The sequence below is a fragment of the Salvelinus alpinus genome, chromosome 6 (genome assembly GCF_045679555.1).
Source record: "Salvelinus alpinus chromosome 6, SLU_Salpinus.1, whole genome shotgun sequence".
In the NCBI taxonomy this organism is placed as follows: domain Eukaryota; kingdom Metazoa; phylum Chordata; class Actinopteri; order Salmoniformes; family Salmonidae; genus Salvelinus; species Salvelinus alpinus.
The window spans coordinates 38,591,463-38,612,931 of record NC_092091.1 but is presented as its reverse complement, the minus strand read 5'-3'; the positions used below and the strand labels follow the sequence as shown (position 1 = coordinate 38,612,931).

Below are 21,469 nucleotides of genomic sequence, written 5' to 3'. Positions count from 1 at the left end.
TAAAGCAACGCAGTGAAATCCTGGATGGACTGACTTAGATCCCACAGTGTGTGTGTTTACTGAAGGTTTATGTGTATGTTCTCAGAGGGTCCTATGGATGTCAATATGACTGAGATCCCTATGGAGGAGATTGATCTGAAGTTCTCTAAGTATCTGGATGTTCACTTTGGAGGACACTGGAAACCCAAGGACTGTAAACCACGCTGGAAGGTATGACTGTTAACATGTATGACTGAGGAAATGTGTGTGTGCTTGTGCGGTTCAGTTATTTTACTACTTTTATTCTCATCTCTATCTCTATCTCATCTCTCATCTCTAGAAAATGAAATTGAACTGTAGCCATATTTGTATACACCGGTGTCTTTCCTCTATTAGAAGCATTTGATTTTCTACTTCTGGTCTGTCTGCCCTGCTCCCTCTGTATTAGATGCACAGGAGCGTATACATGCTGTGTGTGTCTGACTGTCCACTCCTCTGTCCTGCTCCCTGTGTAGGTGGCCATCCTGATCCCGTTCCGTAACCGCTACGAGCACCTTCCCATCCTGTTCCAGCACCTCACCCCCATGCTGCAGAGACAGAGACTGCAGTTTGCATATTACGTCATCGAGCAGGTAACACAGCTGTAACACAGCTTTAAACAAGTTCTGTTGTTATTGCACACATTTAGTCTCCCTTCATCCTATTCAGCCTCACTAGTTTGTCAACTCTGCCACCCACTGGTGAGAAATGTGGAATCTATGATGATGAGCTGTGGTCAGATTAGCTCACATTGCTCTTTCTTCGACCTCCTCTCTTTCTCCCCCTCCCTTATCAGTTTGGAACCCAGCCAGTGTTAATTTTGGCACTTTTTTTGTCTAGTATTAGTCACATTTTTGTTATTTGAATACTGATTTAGTCTAGTTATTGTCAACTAAATGCCGTATTATTGAAGTCACATTTTAGTCATCACATTTTTATTGCCTCATTAACTTATAGTAAACATAAATCACTGACTTCGATGTGCACAAACATACACAGCTTTATCCTACCAACACATTTTTCGGCATAACATCCTATCGCATGATTCTCTTCCCTTGGCAGAAGAACACATTACTCTGCAGCAGCTTTAAAATCACACCCCTTGACAATTCTCCAGATTTCCCCCGTGTCACTGGTTCCACTACCTTTTTCAGTTGGTGGCACCAGCCCATGATTTGGTCACAAATGTTTTTCCCCACAGTGTCACACACTATATATACAGTACCAGTCAGAAGTCTGGACACACCTACTCATTCCAGAGTTTTTCTTTATTTTTTACAATTTTCTACATCGCAGAATAATAGTGAAGACATCAAAACTATGACATAACATATATGGAATCATGTAGTAACCAAAAAAGTGTTAATCAAATCAAAATATATTTTATATTTGAGATTCTTCAAATAGCCACCATTTGCCTTGATGACAGCTTTGCACACTCTTGGCATTCTCTCAACCATCTTCATGAGGTAGTCAACTGGAATGTATTTAAATTAACAGGTATGCCTTGTTAAAGGTTCCTTTGTAGGGGTGGTATACAGAAGCTAGCCCTATTTAGTAAAAGACCAAGTCCATATTATGGTAAGAACAGCTCCATCATTACTTTAAGACATGAAGGTCAGTCAATACGGAAAATTTCAAGAACTTTGAAAGTTTCTTCAAGTGCAGTCACAAAAACCATTAAGCGCTATGATGAAACTGGCTCTCATGAGTTACATCTGCTGGAGAGGATAAGTTCATTAGAGTTAATTGCACCTCAGATTGCAGCCCAAATAAATGCTTCATGTAGTTCAAGTAACACACACATCTCAACATCAACTGTTCAAAGGAGACTGTGTGAATCAGGCCTTCATGGTCCAATTGCTACAAAGAAACCACTACTAAAGGACACCAATAAGAAAGATACTTGCTTGGGCCAAGAAACACGAGTAATGGATGTTAGACCGGTGAAAATCTGTCCTCTGGTCTTATGAGTCCAAATTTGAGATTTTTGGTTCCAACCGACCTGTCATTGTGAAACGCCGAGTAGGTGAACAGATGATCTCCGCATGTGTGGTTCCCACCGTGAAGCATAGAGGAGGTGTGATGGTGTGGGGGTGCTTTGCTGGTGATACTGTCAGTGATTTATTTAGAATTCAAGGTAAACTTAACCAGCATGGCTAACACAGCATTCTGCAGTGATATGCCATCCCATCTGGTTTGCTCTTAGTGGGACTATCATTTGTTTTTCAACAGGACAATGACCCAACACACCTCCAGGCTGTGTAAGGGCTATTTTGACCAAGAGAGTGATGAAGTGCTGTATCAGATGACCTGGCCTCCACGATCACCTGACATCAACCCAATTGAGATGGTTTGGGATGAGTTGGACCGCAGAGTGAAGGAAAAGCAGCCAACAAGTGCTCAGCATATGTGGGAAATCCTTCAAGACTGTTGGAAAAGCATTCCTCATGAAGCTGATTGAGAGAATGCCAAGAGTGTTCAAAGCTGTTCAGGCAAAGGGTGGCAACTTTGAAGAATCTAAAATATATTTTGATATGTTTAACACTTTTTTGGTTACTTCATGATTCTGTATGTGTTATTCACAGAGGGAAAAGTTATAAAGAACAATGAACACAAAAGCTGAAATATTTACCACACAACAAACTTACAAAGACTAAAAGCACCCTCAGGAAAATATGTTTTAATTATGTCCACATTTTCGGCCCCCTCAGGTTCTCTGGCAGGCTATTCCAGAGGCTGTGGGCATAATAACTAAAGGCTGCCTCTCCATGCCTCATGGTCCTAGGCTTTGGGATAGTTAAAAGGCCAGTGCCAGAGGACCTGAGGGACCTGCTGGGTACATAACTTAAAAGCATGTCTGACATGTATTTGGGTGCACAATCATGGATTGATTTAAAAACCAATACAATAATCTTAAACTTAATTCTAAAACTCACAGGCAGCCAGTGCAGAGATCTTAAAACCGGTGTAATGTGTGCTGCTCTCTGTCTGGTCTAGGTCAGTACCCATGCTGCAGCATTCTGCAGGTTCTGCGGTTGACCAATGGCTTTCTTGGTACACCAGACAGGATAAATGTTTTTAGTGAAGTGACCATGTAATGAATGTTCAGCTCGCACTGATGCGATCAATTAAAAAATGTGACTCGCACAGCTAAGTCAAAGGGTCGTGAAATGTGACACTGGTTGCAGTGTGGAGCCCTGCCCCTTGACATACTGTAGCTATATTCTAATTAAAGTTCTGTCGTAAGTAGTGGTCTGATAGGTTGCACCAAGCTAATTAGCTTGGTATTTCCTGAGAGTATATGTTGGAATAATGTGCTTTCAGATGTCTCGAGGTTGGCAGTATATTTCCCCGTCATCTTGTAGGTGCAAACACTGTCTTCTCCCATGGAAACATTGCATTAGGGCTTGTTTGAATCGACATAAGTAAAGTGACTCAAAACATTGACCCTTTTTTCTACCGGGAGCTTATACCATCAGGAGAGTAGCCATGGCGTGTGCCTTATTTGCATCAATGATTTGTTGCCGCCAGATTGGAGAACGGTTGCTGGGCAGAGAGGTGACTCATGAATGACCTGGGCATGGTATTTATTTTCTACCGCATTGCGATAAGAAAGCCTTACAATTCTGCTTATGTCATGCATGCTTTTGATTGGACCAAACAAAGGACACTGAAAAGCTCTCCAAAAACTCTTGTACAGCCCACTTACTAGTCAGATTTTAGTCACAGACATACTTTAGTCTTGTCTCATTTTCCTCAAGCAAAGTGAAAAATGTATTTTTCTTTTGTTGTTTTTTTCTGGGTCTCTTTAGTCTGTTTTATCGTCTTGTCAATTGCCACTGATAAATAGGTGTTTGACAAATATTTCTGTCACTATTTTTGTTGACAAAATGTAACACTGGACCAGCCCTTCAATAGGGCCATGTTTAACTTGGGTTAGGGTTAGTCTAACTCTTCTTTCTCCCTCCATCAGTCTGGTACCCAGCCATTCAACAGAGCAATGTTGTTTAACGTGGGTTTCCTGGAAGCCATGAAGGATCTGGACTGGGACTGTCTGGTGTTCCACGATGTCGACCACATCCCAGAGAACGACCGTAACTACTACGGCTGTGGTCAGATGCCTCGCCACTTCGCAGCCAAACTGGACAAATACATGTACCTGTAAGTCACGACTTGAATCAGTCCGGAATTGGCGGAAAATAGTAAAATGCTGTTTTTCAGCTAATTTCCTACAATTCTATATATTTCTCAATGTAGTTTTTGTTGTTGTCATGGTTAGTTTGTGTTCTTATGCGCAAACATTTTTTACATTTTTTATAAATTGGTACCTCTGGACATGTACCCTGCACGCACCATCAGTAATCCATGATTATATAATAAAAAAATATATAGGTCAATAATTTTTTCTACGTACTTTACTCATTTTAAGTTTATACTTAAAGCGTTTTTACAATTCCGAAAATGTATTTCTAAAAAATTATAATTATTTTTCACTTTCTGGTGTTGTGGCAACAATTTAGCAGTGGCGGTGCGCTGCTGCTAAATTAATACAGAGAAAACTCTGTGGTCCTGGACTAAGGCTTAATGTATGAACCGATTTTCCAGTCTGGTTATGTGTGTCTCTTCTAAATTTGCAGACTGTATGGTAAATTGTCTGAAAACATAATTGTGGGTCTGTGTTGTATCACAGCCAAACTTATTCTTTGTTACCTGTTTGCTTTCCTGTGATACTGACTGGTAAGGTTTCTCCTTTTTTCTTTTTCCTTTCTGTCGTTTTGTTCAAAACTCAAAAATCTTTCCCCAGGCAAAGCTAGGCTATGTTGTTGTCTGTGTCTGTCCTCTGTCCGTGTTGAATGTGTGTCGTGCGTGTTACAGGTGTGTGTCCTGTGTGTTGTGGGTAATGCTGTGTGTGTTGTCCACAGACTACCATATGGTGAGTTCTTTGGGGGTGTGAGTGGACTCACAGTGGAACAGTTCCGCAAGATTAATGGCTTTCCCAATGCGTTCTGGGGCTGGGGAGGAGAGGACGATGACCTCTGGAACAGGTCAGTTAGTGTGTGTCTGTGTGTGTTTGAGAGAGACAAATCTGTTATCTGATTGGGTAACTTAATGAAAGGCTTTGTTTGTCCCTCTCTCTCATAGAGTACATTATGCTGGTCTGAACATCACAAGGCCGGAGGGAGAAGTGGGTAAATACAAGTCCATCCCACACCACCACCGGGGAGAGGTGCAGTTCCTGGGCAGGTCAGTAGATGCATGCTAGCAGTTCATAGCAGGCGCCGTAACCATGTCAAAGAATGTTTACCTAACTTTACCTCAAACATCACATTAGCTTAGCTCTCAATACAGCGTTGCTCCAGGAAGTCCTCGTTATATGTGGTATTCATGAAAATACACTACATGACCAACAGTATGTGGACACCTTGCAGGGGTGGAAACTCCAGTCCTCCGAGGCCTGATTGGTGTCACACTTTTTCTCCATCTCTAGTAAATCAAATCAAATCAAGTTTATTTTATATAGCCCTTCGTACATCAGCTAATATCTCGAAGTGCTGTACAGACACCCAGCCTAAAACCCCAAACAGCAAGCAATGCAGGTGTAGAAGCACGGTGGCTAGGAAAAACTCCCTAGAAAGGCCAAAACCTAGGAAGAAACCTAGAGAGGAACCAGGCTATGAGGGGTGGCCAGTCCTCTTCTGGCTGTGCTGGGTGGAGATTATAACAGAACTATGCCAAGATGTTCAAAATGTTCATAAGTGACAAGCATGGTCAAATAATAATCATGAATAATTTTCAGTTGGCTTTTCATAGCCGATCATCAAGAGTTGAAAATAGCAGGTCCGGGACAGGTGGCGGTTCTATAACCGCAGGCAGAACAGCTGAAACTGGAATAGCAGCAAGGCCAGGTGGACTGGGGACAGCAAGGAGCCATCACGCCCGGCAGCCCCGACGCACGGTCCCAGGGCTCAGGTCCTCTGAGAGAGAGAAAGAGAGAGAGAAGGAGAGAATTAGAGAGAGCCAAGATTTTCAAAATGTTCATAAATGACAAGCATGGTCAAATAATAATCAGGAATAAATGTCAGTTGGCTTTTCATAGCCGATCATTAAGAATTGAAAACAGCAGGTCTGGGACAGGTAGGGGTTCCATAACCGCAGGCAGAACAGTTGAAACTGGAATAGCAGCAGGGCCAGGCGGACTGGGGACAGCAAGGAGTCATCATGCCCGGTAGTCCTGACGTATGGTCCTAGGGCTCCGGTCCTCCGAGAGAGAGAAAGAAAGAGAGAAGGAGAGAATTAGAGAGAGCCAAGATTTTCAAAATGTTCATAAATGACAAGCATGGTCAAATAATAATCAGGAATAAAAGTCAGTTGGCTTTTCTTAGCCGATCATTAAGAGTTGAACAGGTAGGGGTTCCATAACAGCAGGCAGAACAGTTGAAACTGGAACAGCAGCAAGGCCAGGTGGACTGGGGACAGCAAGGAGTCATCATGCCCGGTTTGCCGTGACGTATGGTCCTAGGGCTCAGGTTCTCCGAGAGAGAGAAAGAAAGAGAGAACGAGAGAATTAGAGAGAGCATACTTAAATTCACACAGGACACTGGATAAGATAGGAGAAGTACTCCAGGTATAACCAACTGACCCTAGCCCCCCGACACATAAACTACTGCAGCATAAATACTGGAGGCTGAGACAGGAGGGGTCAGGAGACTGTGGCCCCATCCGATGATACCCCCGGACAGGGCCAAACAGGAAGGATATAACCCCACCCACTCTGCCAAAGCACAGCCCCCACACCACTAGAGGGATATCTTCAACCACCAACTTACAATCCTGAGACAAGGCCGAGTATAGCCCACAAAGATCTCCACCACAGCACAAACCAAGGGGGGGCGCCAACCCAGACAGGAAGATCACGTCAGTAACTCAACCCACTCAAGTGACGCACCCCTCCTAGGGACGGCATGAAAGAGCACCAGTAAGCCAGTGACTCAGCCCCTGTAATAGGGTTAGGGGCAGAGAATCCCAGTGGAGAGAGGGGAACCGGCCAGGCAGAGACAGCAAGGGCGGTTCGTTGCTCCAGAGCCTTTCCGTTCACCTTCACACTCCTGGGCCAGACTACACTCAATCATATGACCTACTGAAGAGATAAGTCTTCAGTAAAGACTTAAAGGTTGAGACCGAGTCTGCGTCTCTCACATGGGTAGGCAGACTATTCCATAAAAATGGAGATCTATAGGAGAAAGCCCTGCCTCCCGCTGTTTGCTTAGAAAATCTAGGGACAATTAGGAGGCCTGCGTCTTGTGACCGTAGCGTACGTGTAGGTATGTACGGCAGGACCAACTCGGAAAGATAGGTAGGAGCAAGCCCATGTAACGCTTTATAGGTTAACAGTAAAACCTTGAAATCAGCCCTTGCCTTAACAGGAAGCCAGTGTAGGGAGGCTAGCACTGGAGTAATATGATCAAATTTCTTAGTCAGGATTCTAGCAGCCGTATTTAGTAGTAGTAAACAGCTGATTTAATTAAATTGCATTCTAAACTGAAGATCATGATTAGGTGATTGTTGGAGGCAGGTTTGTTAGTTGGGGCTAGGGCAAAACTGTGACCACAATCAGGCTCCCGAGGGCTGAAATTGCCCACCCCCTAGTTGAACATCTCGTTCCAAAATCATGGGCATTAATATATGGAGTTGGTCGCTCCTTTGCTGATATAACAGCCTCCACTCTTCTGGGAAGGCTTTCCGCTAGATGTTGGAACATTGCTGCCGGGACTTTCTTCCATTCAGCCACGAGCATTAGTGAGGTCGTGACAGACTATTTTTTACGCGCCTTCAGTACTCGGCGGTCCCGTTCTGTGAGCTTGAGGGCCTACCACTTCGAGGCTGAGTCGTTGGTGCGCCTAGACGTTTCCACTGTACAATAACAGCACTTACAGTTGACCGGGACAGTTCTAGCAGGGCAGAAATTCGACGAAATGACTTGTTGGGAAGGTGGCATTCTATGACGGTGCCGCGTTGAAAGTCACTGTGCTCTTGAGTAAGGCCATTCTACTGCCAATGTTTGTCTATGGAGCTTGCATGGCTGTGTGCTCAATTTTATACTCCTGTGAACAACAGGTGTGGCTGAAATAGCCAAATCCACTAATTTAAAGGGGTGTACACATACTTTTCTATATATAGTGTACCTAAAACAGTCCCTTGCTTTAAAAATCTCAAGGTAGTGAACACTGTTAATCCTACTACTTGAGTGCAGCTGTTCCTCATCTCTATCGCCCTTTGTGGACAGGAGTAAGTAACTTAATTTCTATTTTATTTCAATACCTTCAACTTTTCACTATATCCAGCCATCTGCACTTTCTCATGTTTTACTTCACATTTTATGTACTTAAAGCAGTGGACTATATAGGGAATTGAATGTCATTTGGGATGTATCCCAGGTACTGGAATATTCATGTTTATAATTTTTTTTTTAAAGGAAATAATTTTGTTTATTTATTTCAACACAATTCTGTGCTCACTCTAGCCTTGGTGCAACCACAGAGCTATGATTGATAGAATGAGAGTTGCTTACCTTCCAGGCCTAGTGTCAGTGGTTTGTGGTACTGTATGTGCGTGGGTGTTTTCTGTGCCAGCATTGAGTTGTTAACTCCCCATCCGCTGGCCAAGTCCCTTTCGCCGTGTTGACAGTCGTCAGTCCCTTTTTAACATAAGTCAACCAGGTCTCATCCGCATTACAGTCCTCATCGTAACTCTGCACTAGAGAGCTATGTTCAGCGTTCAGATGCAGGGAGGGACAGAGGAGGAGAGAGGGCAGAAGAGTTTCTCTCTTTGGGTAAGGGTTTTCCTTCTGCAACCAGAGCACAAGTTCCTCCAGACAGTGTAAGCTAATTCATTAGCGTTAAAGCTAACTAAAGGATCCTCCTGGTTTCATTATGCAAATGCTAACTATGGATCTCCCTAATGTCATTAGCATTAATGCTAACTAAGGATCCCTGTGGTGGTGTGTATAATTGGATTCATTACTGTCAATGCTAACCTGGCTAATTCCCTTTCATCTCCTCTCGCTGTGACTCCAGCTATAAATGCCAACTGCTAGCTTATCCTCCTCTCCCTGTGACTGCACCTGAAATGGCACCCTATTTCCTACACAGTGACCTACTTTTGATCAGGTCCCCTGGAATAAATATTTATATGTAGGTAATAGGGTGGCATTTTGAGCTGTGACTGCTGGTATGAATGCTAACTGCTAGCTAATCCTCCTTCCCCTTCCTTTCCTCTCTGCAGGTACAAGCTGCTGAGGTATTCCAAAGAGAGGCAGCACCTGGATGGCCTGAACAACCTCAACTACACCCCTGAGATCTCCCTGAGCTCCCTGTATAAGAACATCACCGTGGACCTGCACCCTGATCTGGCCCCCATCGCAGACTACTGAACTCTTGACTCCCACCTGACCCCTTAAACCCTTCACACTCCCTCAAGCATCAAACGGTACCCCAAAGCTGGGCAAAGAGGGGCTGGGGGTGGGGTCGGAGGCACACCATGTAACGCTGCCAAGAAACCTTACTCAAAAAAAACAAACATGAAAGAGGAAGGGGCATATAGGGTCTGTTTAATCGAACAATTGATTGTGTATGTTTCTGTGATGATTGTGAATGGTGTGTGTGTGTGTGTGTGTTGTGTGTGTGTGCTTGCAAGGATGTGTGTATCTGACTTTTTGTGTCCGTGTGTCACTGCATGTCAGTGTGTTCATGCCGGCTTTAGCTACTAAGCTACTTCACATCAACACTTCATAATACATTATGAGGAGGGAAGGACAGCATTAGTTTTTCCCACATCTGATGTTTACTGCAACGCCTTAAAGTGTCAGGCTCAGCCTCAGAACCACGGCTCTCTGGCAGCCTCCCAAATGGTACCCTATTCCCTATAGGGCTGGAATTGCCAAGGACCCCACAATATGATAATGTCACGATACTTAGGTGCCGATATGTATTGCTATTCGATACTGCCATTTTTTTCCCATTTCTTTTTTTTTATTGCCATTTGATATTCCAAATATATTGCTCACTATATACTGAGTGTACAAAACATTAGGATCACCTTCCTAATATTGAGTTGCACCCCCTTTTTGCCATCAGAAAAGCCTAAATTCGTTGGGGCATGGACTCTACAAGGTGTCAAAAGCGTTCCACAAGGATGCCGCCCTATGTTGACTCCAATGCTGCCCACAGTTGTGTCAAGTTGGCTGGATGTTTTTTGGGTGATGGACCATTCTTGATACACACGGGTAACTGTTGAGTGAAAAACCCGGCAGTGTTGCTGTGACATTCTCAAACCGGTGCGCCTGGCACCTGCTACCATACCCCATTCAAAGGCACTTAAATCTTTTGTCTTGCCCATTCACCCTCTGAATGGCCCGCACAATACATGTCTTAAGATCTAAAATATCCTTCTTTAATGTCTCCTCCCTTCATCTACACTGATTTTGAAGTGGATTTAACAAGTGAAATCAATAAGGGATCATAGCTTTCACCTGGATTCACCTGGTCATTCTGTCATGGAAAGAGCAGGTGTTCCTAATGATTTGTACACTCAGTCTGTCTGCTGCAGAGATGAGAGAGCATGAGAAGATGAATAAAAGTGCTAAAAACATTTTGGATCACTATTTAAAAAGATGGAGAACAAGCTATGGTATTTTTCATCCAATAGGTTTGGCGCAGGTACAGCCGACTAGCACTAGCTACAGTTAGTTACGAGAGGGGAAAAAAAGTTATATTTTTCTTTTACAAATCGATTCGTAGAATCAGGTATTGATATCGTCCAAAAATAATACTGCTATATGTAACTCGATTTAGTTTTTTCCCCCCCATCACAAATTCCCTATATACTGTAGTGCACTACTTTTGATCAGAGGCTTAATGCACTACTTTTGACCAGGGCCCTTAGGGCTCGGGTCAAAAGTAGGGCACTATATAGGGAATAGGGTGCCATTTGGGACTCTGACTTTATCTCACAGCACCGCTCAGCACAGCTTTAACTTCTAACGTCTCAGTATCACCTTACGAGCCAACAGACATTTTTGTCTTCATGTTATATCATTTTTTTTACACATTGTTCGTTTTTTAAAGATGAAACATGTATTCAAACATATTCCTTAAAGAGGAGGAAATAGGAGAGGAGCTAAGCGAAGGCGACTTATGTGTTTATTGTGATGTACATTTTCTGATATGATCTATTTTCTTAGTATTTATTTTTTCCTTTTTTAACGGATGTTTTAGATCACTCGATCCTAGTTCTCTGTGTGTCACATGATGAGCGTTTTGCTGTTTCTTTGCTGCACTGCCGACACGCATGATGCACAGAACATGTGTAAATACTGGCCACTTAAAAGCTTGAGCACAGAACACGTATGTACATATTTGGCCAATTAAACGCTCAGAGCCTGTTAGTAGTTATTCCAGTGGATTTGAATTTTGTTTTGGCAGCTACCTTCTTCCTGACGACTTAAAGGACTTTACAGAGTGAGTGGTTCTTCCATTTCACTGGGAAGATGTAACAATAGATGGACATTTGGCTTTAAAAGAATGAGAATCTCTTAGGTTGACTATCTTTTGCATGCCTTGATTTATTTTGTTACTAGATGTTTTTTTAAGCATAATTTATTGGATAATTTCAAGATGTTTACTTTTTCAGTTTTGCCTTTTAGAGTTTTTTTTTTTTTCTCGAGGCGCACAGTGTGAAAATAGACTAACTGACGTTATGGAGCGTGTTCCTGTACAGAAAGACAGATGGAGGCCAGGGTTCAAAGGACTGTAGTAGCTCTGGTCCAGGGTGTTATGTGTAGTTTGCTGATGCTGAGCCTTCAACAGCAAGCCACATGTAACGCCCTGGACCAGAGCTAAGGACTGTTGCTGCTAAGTGGTAAGCTGAGATGTCATTCTATCTTCCTCTGGTGTGTGTAGTTTGCTATTCTGGAGGAGGAGTGTATACAGTGCGAATAGCGTGTTTGGCACAGGATTATGTTTCAGCTTGTGGTTTGGGCTGGTGTGTGTGTGTGTGTGAGCTGTGATGTGATGTGGTCCTAATAGGCTTGTGAGGTATTTAGGGGCCAGAATGAAAGAACAGTAGCTAAAGCTAACAGTTAACCCTGTTCTTGAATGGCACAGACTGAAATCTTGGCCATGAATAGCGAAGATTAGCAAGGAAAAAATGTAGGCAGTTGATTTCTTTGTACCTATTAGCGGTTTTTCTCTTGTACATATATTTTACCCATACAGTTCATATTTAAATTGTCTGGGTGTTTTGCTAGTTATGTTGAGTTGATTTATCAAATGTATGTCTCAAGTAGAACCGCTCTATTCAAACTACCCATGTTTTCTCCATCACAGTATTGCAGTACTGGGAACCTCCTGTCCTGCTCCAAACATGGTGTTTGTCCAAAATGGCACCCTGTGTCCTATATAGTGCACTTCTTTTGACTGGAGTCCTATGCGTCCTGGTCAAAGTAGTACACTATATAGGGAGTAGGGTAATTTGGAACGTAGCCTAGCTCTCTCTGTCCCGTCACGCTTGTAGTGCTGTGGAGGAGCGGCCTGAAGATGTTTACAGTCATTTTCGCTCCAAAGCTAAAGTGGCTAACGAAGTGCCAGGCTAAAGTATGTTTTGGTTAACAGACATTAGCTACGGTTACATAAGACCTCAATGGTGTATTTCTGACCAATCGGGTGAGGTGAGACGGAATCAAAGAAGACACGGTAGTGATAAGACATTCTGTTGGAGGTGGTCAACTGTGCCAAAGTTCCACTTCTGATACCTACCCATCCTAATTCTTCCACCTGCCTCTTCTACACTTCTTATCTCTACTCGTCTTTCCTTCCTTCCCTTTTTAAATTAATTCTCCTCCCATGAGCTCCTCTATGGTGTCTCAGCATCCAGATAAACTAGTGTTGATAGTAGCCATCAGGGTGTAAGTGTTAAAAGAGCCATATATCTATGACATATATGACATATATACAACATACAGGTAACTACTAAAATAAAGGAAACACCAACATAGTGTCTTAATAGGGCGTTGGGCCGCCAGAACAGCTTCAATGCGCCTTGGCATAGATTCTACAAGTGTCTGATAATGGGCAACTGGGCATTTTTATACATGACCCTAACATTGATGGGATGTTAATTGCTTAATTAACTCAGGAACCACACCTGCATGGAAGCATCTGCTTTCTATACTTTGTAGCCCCCATTTATTCAAGTGTTTATTTTATTTTGGAAGTTACCTATATATCTCTGTATATGTCTCGGTGTTGGGTATAGGTCAGTGTTAGGGACTGGGTTGGGGGCTTCTCTTTTGCTATGCCTTTTGCTCAGTAACGGGTTTTTGCATAAGAGGATAAACGCTGTCGTTGTTTTTATATACATTGTAGAAGTTATGGGCAGCCTAGCTGTCCCCCCACTTGAGGGTGCTATGAGTTACTGTAGCAGAGAGATGCACTCTGAGTCAGTAGCTTCTTTCTCTGGATCCCGTCATCTCACTCGCTGGAAGGGATCCGCTTCTTCACATTCTCTCTTCCTGTCATCGTGTCTGACTTTTTCAATCTGTTCAAGGAACAGTGTGAAAAGTATTAAAGAGATGAATTAGAGAAAGCACCCGTCACTGAAGATTATCTAGGGTCAGTATTCTCTCTGTGTCCCAAATGGCACCCTATTCCCTATATAGTGCACTACTGGCTCTGGTCAGAAGTAGTACACTATATAGAGAATAGGGTGCCATTTGGGACTTCACTCAGAGTTGTACATATTGTTATTGCCTCTGAGAGGAGTAGGGGGTGATGTATGGAAGGAAGGGTAGTTTAGGGGGCGGCTGGGCAGTGTGCTGGCTACACCCGGTCGCTAGTGGTTTGGTTTACACCCCCAGCCCAATTGGGAGGGGGGTCAAGGGACCCCCCCTACTCTCCCCTCCTACTGCCTCTGTTGGTTGTACGAATATCCAAAAATAGATAACATTTTTCTAATGAGTATATTCACCATTACATAATTTGTAATGTAGAGTATGACATTTTTGCAGTATTCATATTTGTGCCTTGAGTTATTTTTTTTAATTCAACTTTTTTTTTTTTCATACTGTTTTCACTTTGGATTCTTGGTTGAAAGTTACAGTAACGGTTTGGATTGTTTTTAAACTGAAGTTAGTGTATTTGCTTTTTTATTTTCCAACTAGAATGGAGCTCTGGCACAAAGTTTCCATGACAACAGGCTGTGTAGGATTTCAAAAGGAATCCTACTCAAGTGTCTGTCTATTGTGTTGGTGTATCAATGATTGACTGTATCCAATTTTTCCTGCTGTCCAATCAGAGGCCTGTTCTACTCTGGCCATGACATGTACAATCGTCTTGGATCCTCATCTCTCCGGTCTTCTCACTATACTCTGCTATGTCTGAACAAAGAGTCATAGCTGGAGCCTGAGTGCAGACTCTTGCATTACTACCATCCACCAGGAAGTGGAGGATGACACAGAGGAAGTAGTGACTTTTGAATGGAAATCTATGGGAATGAAGTGTCATCTGGTATACAAATAATATATTTGCTCATTCAATGTCAGGCATATTCATTTGACTTTATGGGTTTGTACTTAGATTGTTCGGAAGATGCATTTATAGAAATATGAACTTTAAACACATTGTCGATTTGGCCCAAAAAAACAAGCTTAATTCGATGTAGCGCCTACTAATGCGCCTCTTGCGTCTAGTTTAGCCATTTCATTTTGCTAGAGTTCCTGCCCCCCTCCGACAACGCAGACAACTTTCTACATGGTGAAGCTGAACGGTTAGCCATCTTGTCAATCTTCCACAATCTTTGGTATAACAGCCAGTAAAAGACTATATACAAGAGTTGAACTGTTGGACTTTGTAAATTTTTATTTTTTTTTGTCAACAAAATATGAATAAAACACATTCATTGCCATGTTCTGGGAAACACCTCTGAAACCTCACGTCTTTTCTTTGTCTTGTTTCTGCATCTCTCGCCACTGCTTTCTATAGTGACTTTTTTGTCAGTAGGATACTGAAAAAGTAATACTTAGTCCTACACAAATGAAATGCATAGACATCTTACAGGCTAATACATGCGTATAACAAGTTACATTATACAGTACCTGTAGGCTTCAGGTATGTGCTACCCACGGATTCACCTTCCCTACAATTATCCACTTTTATCACTAGTAAACCTACACAGTAGCCTATAGAAGGGAGCTGAACTAAATCATTAATGTGCGTTCTCTTCCGACAGTTGGTGTTACTCCTACGAGACGCTCATCCCTTCACTGACCAGTGCAGACAGTCGTCCCACTTTTATGTAGTAATATGATGAATGTGTGTGGCAGTGTTCGTTAAACAAAGGCTCAGTCAGTCGTCTACCTGCTCTTTATTTGTTAAGCTTGGTCAGGTGTGTGCGTTTATCACGGCAGCCGTGGTAGTGTAGGAGAAGAGACTCCACAACAGGGCCAGGGTGTAGTAACGATGTCCTTCCGCGTGGAACTCGAACACCACCTGTACACACACGGCACAGCAGTTTGTACTGCTTTTCACCTCAATCCCACAGACCAACATTCAGGAAGGCAGGTAACTTTTGGCCAACTAGGTCTGTGACCTCTTTTTTTCACCGAGGACAAACAAAATTGTAGCAAAGAAAAAGCTATTGAATCAAAGCCAGTATGCGGTCATAAGCAATTCATTCACAGAATGTCTCTGCACAAAATGTTCACACAACCGTTCAGTTGTACAACCTGTGTTTATAAGGAAACGGGACACCATAGTAAAACAAAACCGGATATAGTTACAGAGCATCACAACATGCTACATAACCTAAGTTTGTGTTCTAGCTCTCAGAGCAGTGAGCGGGTTAGGGATTGTACTCACTTCGGCAGTCTTGTGGAAATGCGTGGTTCCCAGAGACTTCCAGTAGGCTTCAGAGTCAAACGCAACACGGTACACCCCCGTCTGGAAGTCCTGCTCTGAGATCAAATGATGTACTTGTCACGTCTGTCATTCTGAAGGAGAGAGAGTGCTGTCACAGTTTTTGAAAACTTTTCTAGATTAGTAGAATACCATTTAATAATGCAGTTGGTTGAAAAATGTGTCCACATAGTAGAATGTACATTTTATATTAGTAATGAACAACATTTCACATGTACACACCAAACAGTAGTGCATCCTCATAGGTACCTACTAGCAACCTGTGCCCAGATCATTCCATTGGCGTCTCGTCGGGAGACACTCAGTGCCACGGGCATTGAGCGTCTGACTCGCCGTGCCTGTCCTGGACCACAAACCACAACCACAGCCATTGATATAACTAAAATACCAATCCATGAACAGTCACACAATACACACAGTAACTCAGTCATAACCAACCATACACATAACACAGGGCCTGGTATACAACGACGAACACTACAAACTGACTACACCAATATAGACAAATAGTAACACTTTTCACCATCAGTTGGCGCCAATCATTGGCACATCTATGCGGCTATGCCAGCCAGACACAACACAGCCATCAAGGTCAGAAATACAGACATGGCAACACGCCAACTATGGTCCTAGAGAACGAAAGTAACCTACTGTAATGCATTCTCTCACAACCGTGCCATTTTTTGTAATGTCTGAGCTTTGGGTTTCGAGGATAGAAAATTGTAGGTAAGCCTAGGCAAGGAATAACAGGAAATGTGTCTGTTCCAGTGCTCCCATGTAAAATTGGAGCGGAAAGACAATTTTTTTCCCCCTGATTTGAGTCAAATTTCTAGTGTAGTTGGAGGACAAAAAGGTCGAAGTGCGGATGTGGACCAGCATGAACAGGTGGTGATGTTACACTGATGGTCAACTCCTGGACGTGTAGCATTCCATCCCACACTGATGGTCAACTCCTGGACGTGTAGCATTCCATCCCACACTGATGGTCAACTCCTGGACGTGTAGCATTCCATCCCACACTGATGGTCAACTACTGGCCGTGTAGCATTCCATACCACACTGATGGTCAACTCCTGGACGTGTAGCATTCCATCCCACACTGATGGTCAACTCCTGGATGTGTAGCATTCCATCACACACTGATGGTCAACTCCTGGATGTGTAGCATTCCATCCCACACTGATGGTCAACTCCTGGCTGTAGCATTCCATCCCACACTGATGGTCAACTCCTGGCCGTGTAGCATTCCATCCCACACTGATGGTCAACTCCTGGACGTGTAGCATTCCATCCCACACTGATGGTCAACTCCTGACCGTAATACCCGTAATACATGCACACACATATACAGTGAGGGAAAAAAGTATTTGATCCCCTGCTGATTTTGTACGTTTGCCCACTGACAAAGAAATTATCAGTCTATAATTTTAATGGTAGGTTTATTTGAACAGTGAGAGACAGAATATCAACAAAAAAATCCAGAAAAACGCATGTCAAAAATGTTATGAATTGATTTGCATTTTAATGAGGGAAATAAGTATTTGACCCCTCTGCAAAACATGACTTAGTACTTGGTGGCAAAACCCTTGTTGGCAATCACAGAGGTCAGACGTTTCTTGTAGTTGGCCACCAGGTTTGCACACATCTCAGGAGGGATTTTGTCCCACTCCTCTTTGCAGATCTTCTTCAAGTCATTAAGGTTTCGAGGCTGACGTTTGGCAACTCGAACCTTCAGCTCCCTCCACAGATTTTCTATGGGATTAAGGTCTGGAGACTGGCTAGGCCACTCCAGGACCTTAATGTGCTTCTTCTTGAGCCACTCCTTTGTTGCCTTGGCCGTGTGTTTTGGGTCATTGTCATGCTGGAATACCCATCCACGACCCATTTTCAATACCCTGGCTGAGGGAAGGAGGTTTTCACCCAAGATTTGACGGTACATGGCCCCGTCCATCGTCCCTTTGATGCGGTGAAGTTGTCCTGTCCCTTTAGCAGAAAAACACCCCCAAAGCATAATGTTTCCACCTCCATGTTTGACGGTGGGGATGGTTTCTTGGGGTCATAGGCAGCATTCCTCCTCCTCCAAACACGGCAAGTTGGGTTGATGCCAAAGAACTCCATTTTGGTCTCATCTGACCACAACACGTTCACCCAGTTGTCCTCTGAATCATTCAGATGTTCATTGGCAAACTTCAGACGGGCATGTATATGTGCTTTCTTGAGCAGGGGGACCTTGCGGGCGCTGCAGGATTTCAGTCCTTCACGGCATAGTGTGTTACCAATTGTTTTCTTGATGACTATGGTCCCAGCTGCCTTGAGATCATTGACAAGATCCTCCTGTGTAGTTCTGGGCTGATTCCTCACCGTTCTCATGATCATTGCAACTCCACGAGGTGAGATCTTGCATGGAGCCCCAGGCTGAGGGAGATTGACAGTTCTTTTGTGTTTCTTCCATTTGCGAATAATCACAGAAACTGTTGTCACCTTCTCACCAAGCTGCTTGGCGATGGTCTTGTAGCCCATTCCAGCCTTGTGTAGGTCTACAATCTTGTCCCTGACATCCTTGGAGAGCTCTTTGGTCTTGGCCATGGTGGAGAGTTTGGAATCTGATTGATTGATTGCTTCTGTGGACAAGTGTCTTTTATATAGGTAAGAAACTGAGATTAGGAGCACTCCCTTTAAGAGTGTGCTCCTAATCTCCGTTCGTTACCTGTATGAAAGACACCTGGGAGCCAGAAATCTTTTTGATTGAGAAGGGGTCAAATACTTATTTCCCTCATTAAAATGCAAATCAATTTATAACATTTTTGACATGCATTTTTCTGGATATTTTTGTTGTTATTCTGTCTCTCACTGCTCAAATAAACCTACCATTAAAATTATAGACTGATAATTTCTTTGTCAGTGGGCAAACGTACAAAATCAGCAGGGGATCAAATACTTTTTTCCCTCACTGTACTAAGATGACGATAGCTTCTGATATCTCGACTTCAAACACAAACTGTGCAAATGTTTAATATTCTAAGTATTTTTACCTTATCTGGTACTGTACATTTAAACGGCTAATAAACCTTATCAGTTTACATAACAATATGCAATATATAAAAGCTATCTATGATATGCATTGCAAAAGTTATTACAGGTTAACTATCCTAATTAAAGCCACAGAACAGTTATGTTAGCCTATTCTACTGTATGTACAGAACATTGCTCAGAGAACTCATATGCCGTTCCAGTATGATGAGGTCCAATCAGTGTATTGCCATAAGTTAGTCAGCCACCAGGCGGCAGATAGCCTAGTGGTTGGACCAGTAACCAAAAGGTGGCTGTTTCGAATCCCGAGCTGACTAGTTGAAAAATCTGTCAATTAACCCTAGTTGCTCTGGATAAGAGTGTCTGCTAAGTGACGTAAATATAAAATGTCAGCAAAAGTATCTGCTGTGTATCACTATACATGCCACTTCCAAAACAAACAGAGATTAATTGGCATGTATGCCCTCCATACCAAGCTCAAATAGGACACAAAACTCTAGGTCATTTAGTGTCATATGCCCTTTTTGTTCTAATACCCATAGGCACCTTGGCCTGCATGCTCTTTATACACACGTTAGACCTGTGTTCTGGAGGATACACAGAAGTACAAGTACAGTGTCCACCACCTGTATAGGATCAGTAAAGTGCAACCTTTACATCTGTCTGTACACACCTCTTTGGTTTAATATGCCCTGACAACATACCATGACAAGCCCACACAGAATGGCACTGTGACCCAATGATCTGTCCATTTGGAGCGATAACTGGTTGGCAGATCTAACACAGGCAGACCTGTAGACAGACTGACTGACTGGCGTTGAATTGGGCAACACACCCCTCTCTTGTACCTTTATATCCCCCATTATTGACTAAGTCAATAATGAAGGAATCAGAAACTCTTGCACACAAACCACGCTTTCTGGCCATTTTATAAAAATGGGATTAGGAAGAGGATAAAATGATTACGTGTGTGTACCTGTCTTCTCAGAGTACAGATTAGTCTAATCTGGAACAACAATGGATGGGTCCAGTAGCGTATATAAATGACACCTTCATTTCAGTTGATTATGATTTTTTCCCCACTCCTAAATATGTAATTGACAGATTGGCTCCTCAAGAATTAATTCAAGGCCCTTGGTAACTGTTGACTATTCAGAGATCTGTTTGAGTTTATAAAATGGTCCTGTTCTAATAATTCCTCTCCTCTTGGCTATTGATAGAGGTTTACTGAATTTTAGTGTGCCAACCTACTGTAATACGATTTGTGAGATTCAGGTTTGGTTGTCTTACATTTAGCCTGAAGATGGAGCCAAAGTATGTACAGTATATCTCATGTTGGTTAGTCATAAACCACCGAGGGTAGATTTATATTCAGACACAGATCTCTATTCCCCATTTGCCAAGTTCTGAATGTTGGCTCATAAAGCATTCATTTTGACTGTTCACTACTCTGCGGAACACTGAAAATGTACTGAATAAAAATATAAAACGCAACATGTAAAGGGTTGCTACCATTTTTCAAGAGCTGAAATAAAAGATCACAGAAATGTTCCATAAGCACAAAAATCTTATTTCTCTCAAATGTTGTGCACAAATTTGTTTAAATCGCTGTTATTGAGCATTTCTCCTTTGCCAAGGTAATCCATCCACCTAACCGGTGTGCATGTCAAGAAGCTGATTGAACAGCACTGTCGTTACATAGGTGCACTTTGTGCTGGGAACAATAAAAGGCCACTCTAAAATGTGCAGTTTTGTCACACAACACAATGCCACAGATGTCTCAAGTTTTGAGGGAGTGTTCAATTGGCATGCTGACTGCAGAAACAGAAATGTTGCCAGAGAATGTAATGTTAATTTGGCAGTACGTCCAACCGGCCTCACAACAGTAGACCACGTGTAACAACCCCAGCCCAGGACCTCCACATCTAGCTTCTTCACCTGCGGGATCGTCTGAGGTGGGTGGGGGTGGGTGCTGAGGAGTATTTCTGTCTGAAATAAAGCTATTTTTGGGGGGGAAAAAACACATTCTGATTGGCTGGACCTGGCTTCCCAGTGGGTGGTTGGGCCTATGCCCTCTCAGGCCCTCACATGGCTGCGCCCTTGCAGAGTCATGTGAAATTCATAGATTAGGGCCTAATGAATATTTTTTAAATTGACTGATTTCCTTCTATGAACTGTAACTCAGTCAAATCTTTGAAATTGTTGCATATTGCATTTATATTTTTGTTCAGTATAGATACATTTGGCTTCTTCAACCTGTCATGACATGTCTTAACCACTAGGTGAGCTGTCGGGAGTCGGAACGAGACAGATAGGCAGCGTTTCCTCAACCAGTCAAAATCATGAATCAGCTGGCATCATTTTTATGGATATATATCTTTTTTAAGTTAATTGAAAAAAGGTATGTTTGCAGTCGTTCCAGCTTCCGTTTGAAGTGATTATGTCACTGT

General features: G+C 42.8%; 1 protein-coding gene across 1 annotated transcript in view; it reads left to right on the top strand.

Moving 5' to 3' along the window:
- LOC139578658 (beta-1,4-galactosyltransferase 6-like) overlaps positions 1-9,706 on the top strand; it is a 41,650-nt gene extending 31,944 nt beyond the window's left edge. Inside the window, exons 4-9 of the mRNA XM_071406570.1 lie at positions 86-210; positions 495-611; positions 3,995-4,182; positions 4,944-5,066; positions 5,164-5,265; positions 9,304-9,706. Coding sequence (XP_071262671.1) covers positions 86-210; positions 495-611; positions 3,995-4,182; positions 4,944-5,066; positions 5,164-5,265; positions 9,304-9,451 — 803 coding nt within the window. The 3' untranslated portion in view covers positions 9,452-9,706. The remainder of the gene's footprint in view (positions 1-85; positions 211-494; positions 612-3,994; positions 4,183-4,943; positions 5,067-5,163; positions 5,266-9,303) is intronic.
- Positions 9,707-21,469: the final 11,763 nt, after the last annotated feature.